Source organism: Chiloscyllium plagiosum, unplaced genomic scaffold, assembly GCF_037043375.1.
Source record: "Chiloscyllium plagiosum isolate Xiang-an unplaced genomic scaffold, Cpla_swu_hap1 HiC_scaffold_4, whole genome shotgun sequence".
In the NCBI taxonomy this organism is placed as follows: Eukaryota; Metazoa; Chordata; class Chondrichthyes; order Orectolobiformes; family Hemiscylliidae; genus Chiloscyllium; species Chiloscyllium plagiosum.
The window spans coordinates 145,485,953-145,496,697 of record NW_028270142.1 but is presented as its reverse complement, the minus strand read 5'-3'; the positions used below and the strand labels follow the sequence as shown (position 1 = coordinate 145,496,697).

At 46.5% G+C, this 10,745-nt stretch overlaps 1 protein-coding gene across 1 annotated transcript in view; it reads left to right on the top strand.

Annotated features, from left to right (window-relative positions):
* Nucleotides 1-310: 310 nt before the first annotated feature.
* ttc39c (tetratricopeptide repeat domain 39C) overlaps nt 311-10,745 on the top strand; it is a 108,769-nt gene continuing 98,334 nt past the window's right edge. The window contains exon 1 of the mRNA XM_043687605.2: nt 311-607. Coding sequence (XP_043543540.2) covers nt 417-607 — 191 coding nt within the window. The 5' untranslated portion in view covers nt 311-416. The remainder of the gene's footprint in view (nt 608-10,745) is intronic.

Sequence of the window (10,745 nt, the reverse complement as noted above, 5' to 3'; positions counted from 1 at the left end):
TCACGAATCGGTTGGTCACCCCCGGGGTTGTCGCTGATTGGCTGGTGTCGAGCAGGACGTCAGGCCTCGTTGTCATGGCACCGCCCGCGCGTCGAGAGGTAAGCGGACTGGAAGGGAGCAACCTTGACCGGGGGGAGGGGTTTAGGCGAAGCCTGCGGCATGGGGGCGGGGCCGTAGGGGCGGGCCGGATGTAGAGGCGGAGCCATGATAGGGGGCGGATCTGGTATGGGCGGGCGGATGGAATCTATGGGCGGGGCCTAGTGTATGTGGGCGGGGCGTTGGGCGGGACCCGGCCGTAACTGGCACCGGGACCGCCTTCTTGTGGCGAGCCTCACAGATCTCTTGTTTTAACCGGACGGGGATTCCAGAGCGCGGAGCCCCGGGTGGTGTCTCACCGGACCCCGGCGGCTGAGGTGATGGATCGCAGGCGGGGGGAGGCTTCGGGCTCGGCTCCCTCTGGCCCTGGGCCTGGGCTCGGGCTCGGACCCGGACCGACCGGCAGCTGCCCCCAGCAGGAGCTGGACGACGCCGAGCTGGCGCTGGCGGGGATTAACATGCTGCTTAACAACGGCTTCAGGGAATCGGACCAGCTCTTCAAAAAATACCGGTGAGTGAGTCTGGGGAGGCTCGGCATCACTCGGGGAGAGTCGCGATCCATTCGGGATCACTCGGGTATCTTCGGCAGTTTTCGGCTCTTCCCCCCCCCCCCCCCCCCAGACTCAGAGGCATCCCTGATCTTCTGGGCTCTGGGGCGAGGGATGTCTTGACAGAGTGAATGTGGAGAGAGGATGTCTCCTCTTCTGGGAGAATCTAGAACCAGGGATCACTGTTCAAACCATAATTCAGAACATCCTTCCTCAAAAGGCAGTGGAAGCAGAGTCTTTTTTTAAAAAAGTGAAAGTCACTCTAGTCCTAGAGTGATCTAACCTACTTTCTCTCCATTTGGAGATGACTTAGAGACATAGAGATGGAAACAGACCCTTTGGTCCAATTCGTCCATGCTGACCTGATATCCCAACCCAAACTAGTCCCACCTGCCAGCACTTGGCTCAAAACCCTCCAAACCCTTCCTATCCATGTACCCATCTAGATGCCTTCTGGTGGTGAATTTAACCCGAGGGTTCCTGTGTCTTGGGCGATGTTGAGAAAGTTGAGGTCTTCGTGAAGACCTCAGCTGTTGGAGGAAATGACCACCAAATGTAGCTGTCTAGGCAAATGGGCCGACAGCTTTGAGACTCCAGTGGATGCAGGGTTAACAACAGTAGACAAGAGGGAGTAATCAGTTCAACCATGATCTTATTGAATGGCAGAGCAATTCCTACTGACATATCTTCCCTGATGCCTTCTTTTTCTTAAGTCTGATTTTCCACCCCTCATTCCCCATGTAATGATGCAGAGCAGAAGGAGGCCACTTAATCTAAGTGCTGACTTTTTGAAAGTGGTCTGCAATTAGTCCCACCATCTGAATATCCTTCTCCCAACACCAGCCATCATTCTTTGCCCATAGCTCTGCACATCTGTCCCCTTCAGGTAATTATCCAAGAATTAGGAGAGGGAGTAGATCATTAAGCCCTAGAGTCATAGAGATGTACAACATGGAAACAGACCCTTCGGTCCAACTCATCCATGCCGACCAGATATTCCAACCTATTCTAGACCCACTTGCCAGAACCTGGCCTATATCCCTCTAAAGCCTTCCTATTCATATATTCATCCACATGCCTTTTAGATATTGCAATTGTACTAACCTCCATCACTTCCTCTGGTAGCTCATTCCATACATATACCACATCTGTGTGAAAAAGTTACCCCTTAGGTCTCTTTTATATCTTTCCCCTCTCGCCCTAAACCTATGCCCTCTAGTTCTGGACTCCCCCACCCCAGGGGAAAACTTTGTCTATTTATCCTGTCCATGCCCCTCATGATTTTATAAACCTCTGTAAGGTCACCCCTCAGCCTCTGACGCTCCAGGGAAAACAGCCTGTTCAACCTCTCCCTGTAGCTCAAATCCTCCAACTCTGGCAACATCCTTGTAAATCTTTTCTGAACCCTTTCAAGTTTCACAACATCTTTCCAATAGGAAGGAGACCAGAGTTGCACGCAATATTCCAACAGTGGCTTAACCAATGTCCTGTACGGCCGCAACATGACCTCCCAACTCCTGTACTCAATACTCTGACCAATAAAAGAAAGCATACCAAACGCCTCCTTTACTATCCTATCTACCTGCGACTCTACTTTCAAGGAGCTATGAACCTGCACTCCATGGTCTCTTTGTTCAGCAACACTCCCTAGAACCTTATCATTAAGTGTATAAGTCCTGCTAAGATTTGCTTTCCCAAAATGCAGCACCTCACATTTATCTAAACTAAACTCCATCTGCCACTTCCAAGCCCATTGGCCCATCTGATCAAGATCCCATTGTAATCTGAGGTAACCCTCTTCGCTGTCCACTACACCTTCAATTTTGGTGTCATCTGCAAGCTTACTAACAATATCTCTTATGCTTACACCCAAACCATTTATATAAATGACGAAAAGTAGTGGACCCAACACCAATCCTTGTGGCACTCCACTGGTCACAGGCATCCAGTCTGAAAAACAAGCCTCCACCACCACTCTCTGTCTTCTACCTTTGAGCCAGTTCTGGATCCAAATGGCTAGTTCTCCTTGTATTCCATGAGATCTAACCTTGCTCACCAGTCTCCCATGGGAAACCTTGTCGAATGTCTTACTGAAGTCAATATAAATCATGTCTACTGCTCTGCCCTCATCAATCCTCTTTGTTCTTCCAAAAACCCAATCAAGTTTGTGAGACATGATTTCCCACACACAAAGCCATGTTGACTAATCCTAATCAGTCCTTGTCTTTCCGAATACATGTACACCCTGTCCCTCAGGATTCCCTCCAACAACTTGCCCACTACCGACTTCAGGCTATCTGGTCTATAGTTCTCTGGCTTGCCCTTACCACCTTTTTTCAATGGTGGCACCATGTTAGCCAACCTCCAGTCTTTCGGCACCTCACCTGTGGCTATCGATTATACAAATATCTCAGCAAGGGACCCAGCGATCACTTCCCTCATTTCCCACAGAGTTATAGGATACACATGATCAGGTCTTGGGGATTTATCCACTTTTATGCGTTTCAAGACATTCAGCATTTCCTCCTCTGAGCCTATTCTGACTAACATCGCTATCATGGCTGATCTTGAACTCTTCTCTCCCACTGGCTCCTTTCAGTCCTTTGATTGCCTTAAATATATTCCACAGTGGAATGTTTGCATCCTCAGGGGTGGAGAATTCCAAAGATTTGCAACTGATTGAGTGGACCTGTTTCTCTACCTTTTCAGTCCCAAATGATTCGACCCTTAGCCTGAGAGCATATCCATAGTTCTAGATTATCCAGCAAGGGAAACAGTCCCTTTAAAATCCCTAGTATGTTTTCATGACATCATCCAATATTTTTCAAAACTCCAGAGAATATTGGCCAAATTCAATCAGTCTCTTGTCACATTACAACCCATATGTCCTAGGGGACAGTGTAGTGAGCCTTTGCTGTACTGCTGTAATGTAATTATCCTTGTTTAAATACAGAGACTAAAAATGCACATACTACTCCATGTGGTCTCATCAAACTTTGAGTAATTGTAATAAGACCTTCAAATTATATAGACATATGAATTAGAAACAGATATAGGCCACTTGTTCTGTTGCATTCTGCTGTTTATTAAGATTATCATCGTCTTAAATGGGGTGGCCCTAGTTTTAGATCGTCCGGTTTGAGAAAACACCCTTTCCCCAGCCACCCTGTCAAGCCCCTTCAGGATCTTGTATGTTTTAATCAAGTCACTCTTTAACTCTTCAAAAACTCCAGTGGATACAAACCCAATCTGTTCACCATTTGCTCATAGGACAACCCATACTCCTTCTGTTAGTTTAGTAAACTTTCTGTTTTCAACACACTTGCATTTTCCCTTTCTCCTCTCTGTGCTTCTAAGTGACTAATGTTTCATTCAGTTACTCTCCTTTTAATATACTACTAAAGCCTGATGATCTTTTCATATTCTTGATTAATTCATATTCCTTTTGTTTTCCCTTTATATGCACTTTGCTAGTTTCCATGAGACCATAAGATGTAGGAACAGAATTAGCCATTTGGCCCAATCAGTCTGCTCCATTATTCGATCATGGTTGATACCTTTCTCAGCCCTGTTCTCCTGCCTCTTCCCAGTAAGCCTTGATCCATTTACCAGTCAAGAACCTATCAATCTGTGTCACAAGTACACTCAGTGACTTGGCCTCCACAGCCCTCTGCAGAGAGTAGTTAACTACTCTCTGGCTGAAGAAATTCCTTCTCCTCTCACTTTGGGTCTCTCATATGATTGGAAACATCTTCTTGATGTCTGCTGTATCCAGGCCTCCCAAAATTCTGTAAGTTTCAATCCGATCCCCTTCATCCTGCTAAACTCCATGAAGTACAGACCCTGAATCCTGAACTACTGTTCATATGACAAGCCCTTCACCCCTGTGATCATTCTTGTAAACCTCCTCTGGGTCTCCTCCAATGCCAGCACATTCATCCTTAGATATGGGGCCCAAGAATGCTCAATATTCCAAATGCAGTCTGATCAGAGCCTTCTGCAGCCTCAGCAGTATATCATTGTTCTTGAATTCTAGCCCTCTGGGATAAGTATAACATAGCTAAGATAAGTGGGAAAACTGAGGACTGGGAAGCTTTTAAAGAGCAACAGAGGATTACTAAGAAGGAAATACGCAGAGGAAAAATGAGGTACGAAGGTAAACTGGCCAAGAATATTAAGGAGGATAGTAAAAGCTTTTTTAGGTATGTGAAAGGCAAAAAAATGGTTAGGACAAAAATTGGGCCCTTGAAGACAGAAACAGGGGAATATATTACTAGGAACAAAGAAATGGCAGAGGAATTAAATGGGTACTTCAGATCTGTGTTCACTTGGGAAGATACAAGCAATCTCCCTGAGGTAACAGTGGCTGAAGGACCTGAACTTAAGGGAATTTATATTTGCCAGGATTTGGTGTCGGAGAAGCTGTTAGGTCTGAAGGTTGATAAGTCTCCGGGGCCTGATGGTCTGCATCCCAGGGTACTGAAGGAGGTGGCTCGGGAAATCGTGGATGCGTTGGTGATTATTTTCCAGAGTTCAATAGATTCGGGGTCGGTTCCTGAGGATTGGAGGGTGGCAAATGTTATACCACTTTTTAAGAAAGGTGGGCGAGAGAAAGCAGGTAATTATAGACCAGTTAGTCTGACCTCAGTGGTGGGAAAGATGCTGGAGTCTATTATAAAGGATGAAATTACTGCACATCTGGATAGTAGTAACAGGATAGGACAGAGTCAGCATGGATTTATGGAGGGGAAATCATGCTTGACTAATCTTCTTGAATTTTTTGAGGATGTAACTATGAAGTTGGATGAGGGAAATCCAGTAGATGTAGTGTACCTGGACTTTCAGAAAGCTTTTGATAAAGTCCCACACAGGAGGTTAGTGAGTAAAATTAGGGTGCATGGTATTGGGGGCAAAGTACTAGATTGGATTGAAAATTGGTTGGCTAATAGGAAACAAAGGGTAGTGATAAACGGCTCCATTTCGGAATGGCAGGCAGTGACCAGTGGGGTACCGCAGGGATCCGTGCTGGGACCACAGCTTTTTACAATATATGTTAATGATATAGAAGATGGTATCAGCAATAACATTAGCAAATTTGCTGATGATACAAAGCTAGGTGGCAGGGTGAAAAGTGATGAGGATGTTAGGAGATTACAAGGTGACCTGGACAAGTTAGGTGAGTGGGCAGATGCATGGCAGATGCAGTTTAATGTGGATAAATGTATGGTTATCCACTTTGGTAGCAAGAACAGGAAGGCAGACTACTACCTCAATGGAATCAATTTATGTAAAGGGGCAGTACAGAGAGATCTGGGTGTTCTTGTACACCAGTCAATGAAGGCAAGCATGCAGGTACAGCAGGTAGTGAAGAAGGCTAATAGCATGCTGGCCTTCATAACAAGAGGAATTGAGTATAGAAGCAAAGAGGTGCTTCTGCAGCTGTACAGGGCCCTGGTGAGACCACACCTGGAGTACTATGTGCAGTTCTGGTCTCCAAATTTGAGAAAAGACATTCTGGCTATTGAGGGAGTGCAGCGTAGGTTCACGAGGTCAATTCCTGGAATGGCAGGATTACCTTACACTGAAAGACTGAAGCGACTGGGCTTGTATACCTTTGAGTTTCGAAGATTGAGAGGGGATCTGATTGAGACGTATAAGATTATGAAAGGATTGGACACTCTGGCAGTAGGAAACATATTTCCACTGATGGGTGAGTGCCGAACCAGAGGACACAGCTTAAAAATACGGGGTAGACCATTTAGGACAGAGCTCAGGAGAAACTTCTTCACAGAGTGGTGGCTGTGTGGAATGCTCTGCCACAGGGGGCAGTGGAAGCCCACTCTCTGGATTCATTTAAGAAGGAGTTGGATAGAGCTCTCAAAGATAGTGGAATCAAGGGTTATGGAGATAAGGCAGGAACAGGATACTGATTAGGAATGATCAGCCATGATTATATTGAATGGCGGTGCAGGCTCGAAGGGCTGAATGGCCTACTCCTGCACCTATTGTCTATTGTCTATTGAATGCTAACATTGCATTTGATTTCCTAACAACCAACTAAACTTTCATGTTAACCTTAACCAAATCCTAAACTAGGAGTCCTAAGTTCCCCATTTTGAAAATTGTCTATGCCTCTATTCTTCCTACCAATGTGCGTAACCTCTCACTTTCCCATATTGAATTCCATCTGCCACTTCTTTGCCCAACTTCCCTGTTCCTAGCTGTCCCTCCACCTATCTTTGTTCCATCTGCAAACATAGCAATAATGCCCTCAGTCTCTTTGTTCAGAGCGTTGATCTATCATGTGAATAGTTGTGGTCCCAACCCAGACCACTGTGGAGCTCCACTCGTCACTGGCTGCCATCTTGCGAAAGACTCCTTTATCCCCACTCACTGTCTTCTGCCAGTCAGCCTATCCTCCATCCATGCCAGTACTTTGCCCCTAACACCATGGGTTCTTATTTTATTTCGCAGCCTCCTGTTCAGCACTTGGTCAGAGAGTGCATCTAGGTAAAAACAATGACTGCAGATGCTGGAAACCAGATTTTGGATTGGTGGTTCTGGAAGAGCACAGCAGTTCAGGCAGCATCCGTGCTGCTCCTCGGTTGCTGCCTGAACTGCTGTGCTCTTCCAGTACCACCAATCCAGAGAGTGCATCTGATCATTGCATCTGATTCTAATTTCTCCCTCAAACTCTCAAACATGTATTTGGATTTTCAAAAAAAAATCTCATCCACTAGCTCTCCTTTGTCTATCTTGTTTTTTACTTCCTCAAAGAATTGCAATAGATTTGCCTGGTGTGACCTGCCCTTGATAAAACTGTGCTGACTCCACTCTGTTTTACAATGCACTTTCAGGGACTCTGCAATCTCATTCTTAATAATGAGCTCTAAATTCATACAAATTACCAACTGGCTTTTTCTTTCCTGTCTTCTGCCTCCTTCCATCTTTAAACAGGGATATTACATTAGTCATTTTCCAGTCTTCTGGAAGTTTCCACAACTCCAGTGATTCCTGAAAGATCACCTCCAATGCCTCTATAATCCCCTCAGCTATTCCTTCAGTACTGTGGGGTGTAGTCCATCTGGTCTGGATAATTTATCCATCTTTAGATATTGCAATTTCCCAGCATCTTCTCCCTCGTAATGATCACTACACCCTCCTCTGTTCCTGACGTTTTTGAAGTTCTGGTATGCTGCTGGTATCATAGAGTCATAGAGACATACAGCATGGAAACAGACCCTTTGGTCCAACTCGTCCATGCCGACCAGATATCCTAACCTAATCTAGTCCCATTTGACAGCACTTGGCCGATATTCCTCTGAGCCTTCCTATTTATATACCCATCCAATGAAATATTGTAATTGTACCAACCTCCACCACTTCCTCTGGCAGCTCATTCCATATACGCACCACTCTCTGCATGAACAATTTGTCCCTATTAAATTTCTCCCCTCTCACCCTAAACCCATGCCCTCTAGTTCTGGACTACCCCACCTGGGGAAACGACCTTGTCTGTTTACCCTCTCCATGCCCCTCGTTATTTTAAAAACCTCTAAGGTCACCCCTCAGCATCCGACGCTCCAGGGAAAACATCTCCTGCCTATCCAGCCTTTCCCTAAAGTTGAAATCCTCCAATCCTGACAACATCCTTCTGAATCTTTTTTGTATTCCCTCAAGTTTCACAACATCCTTCCAATAGGAGAGAGACCAGAATTGCACACAATGTTCCAAAAGTGGCCCTTACTCTTCCACCCGGAAGACTGATGCGAAATACCAGTTCAGTTCCTCCACAATTTCTTTGTCCCCCCCATTACTACTTCTCCAGCCTAATTTTTCAGTTGTCCAATGTCCACTGCTGCATCTCTCAAACCTTTTAGATATCTTAAAAAACACTCCTGCAAATTTCTTTTATCAGCTAGCTTACTTACATTTTTCAACATCTCCAGCCTTATTCCTTTTTTTGGTTATCCTCTGCTGGTTTTTAAAAGCTTCCCAATCCTCTGGCTTCCCACTAATCTCCATCATATTGATTTTGTGTTGCTTTTAGATTTATAAATCAATCTGTTCAGTGATGTTATTGCACACCTCTGGAGTAGGTGGGTCTTGAACCCACGCCTCCTGGCTCAGAGGTAGGGACACTATCTCTGCACCACTATCCTTAGCTTTCCTCATCAGCTATGGTTGCCTCATCCTCCCCTTAATATGTTTCTTCCTCCTTGGAGAGAATTTCTGCTAAGCCTCCTGAATTACCCCCTCAAAATCCCTTGGCATTGCTGTTCCACTGTCTTCCCTGCTAGACTACCCTTCCAATCAACTCTGGCCAGCCTCTCCCTCGTGTCTTTGTAGTTACTGTTACTCAAAATTATAATACTATTACATCTGATTCTAACTTCTTCCTCAAACTCTCAAACATCTTACAATAGTCAGTGCCATCTCTGGGTTCTTTCACATTACGCTCCCTAATCAAGTCTGTCTCATCACTAGATCCAGAATTGTCTGGTTCCCTAATGGGCTGTACCATAAACTGCTCCAAATATACATCTCATAGACATTCCATGAATTCCTTGTTTTGGGATTGGCAACCAACCTGATTTTTCCCAGTCCACCTCATATTGAAGTCCCCCATGATTATTGTAATTGTGTCTTTCTTTCAAGCCCTTGCTATCCCCTGATTTGTTTTCTTCCCACTTCCTGACTGCTGCTAGGAGGCCTGTGCACAACTCCCATCAGGGTCTTTTATCCCTTTGTAATTCCTCAACTCTACCCACACAGATTCCACACCTTCTGACCCTATATCACTTTTCACTATTGACTCCATTTCATGTCTTACTAACAAGGCACCTCTAGGCGAAAGCGGGGACTGCAGATGCTGGAGCTTAGAGTCAAGAGTGTAGTGTTGGAAAAGCACAGCAGGTCAGGCAGCATCCAAGGAGCAGGAGAATCAACATTTCAGGCAAAAGCCCTTCATCAAGAATGAGGCTGGGAGCCTCGGGGGTGGAGAGATAAATGGGAGAGGGGTGGGGCGACAGGGAAAATAGCTGAGAGTGCAGTAGGTGGATGGAGATGGGGGTAAAGGTGATAGGTGGGAGGGGAGCGTAGAGTGGATAGGTGGGAGGGGAGCGTAGAGTGGATAGGTGGGGTGGAAGGTGGAGCAGGTCATGAGGGCAGTGCTGAGCTGGAAGATTGGAACTAGGATAAGGTGGGGTGAAGGGGAAATGTGGAAACTGGTGAAACTCATATTGATGCCATGGGGTTGGAGAGTCCCGAGGCGGAAGATGAGCCATTGAGTGGTGAGGGAGTGGCGATGAAGAAGGCCCAAGACCTGCATGTCCTCGGTGGAGTGGGAGGGGGAGTTGAAGTGTTTGGCCATGGGGCAGTGGTGTTTGTTGGTGCGGATGTCCCGCAGGTGTTCTCTGAAGCACTCTGCGAGTAGGCGTCCTGTCTCCCCAATATAGAGGAGACTGCATTGGGAGCAACAGATACAGTAAATGACGTGCGGAAGTGCAGGTGAAACTTTGATGGATGTGGAAGACTCCTTTGGGGCCTTGGACGGAGGTGAGGGGGGAGGTGTAGTTGTTGGGGAAGGTGCTGGGAGGGGTCCACGCCTTCCAACAACCCACCCTCCCCTACCAGTACCTTTCCCTGCCATCGCAGGAATTGCAAAACCTGCGCCCACACATCCCTCCTCACCTCTGTCCAAGGCTCCAAAGGAGCCTTCCACATCCATCAAAGTTTCACCTGCACTTCCACATATCATTTACTGTATCTGTTGCTCCCGATGCAGTCTCCTCCACATTGGAGAGACAGGACGCCTTCTCGCAGAGCGCTTTAGAGAACCATCTCCGGGATACCTGCACCAACAAACCCCACCACCCTGTGGCCGAACACTCTAACCCCCCCCCCCCCCCCCCAATTTCGCTGAGGACATGCAGGTCCTGGGTCTCCTCTATCGCCACCCCCTTACCACCTGATGTCTGGAGGAAGAATGCCTCACTTTCCACCTCTGGACCCTCCAACCCCATGGCATCAATGTGAGTGTCACCAGTTTCCTCATTTACCCTCCCCCCACCTTATCCCAATTCCAACCTTCCAGCTTAG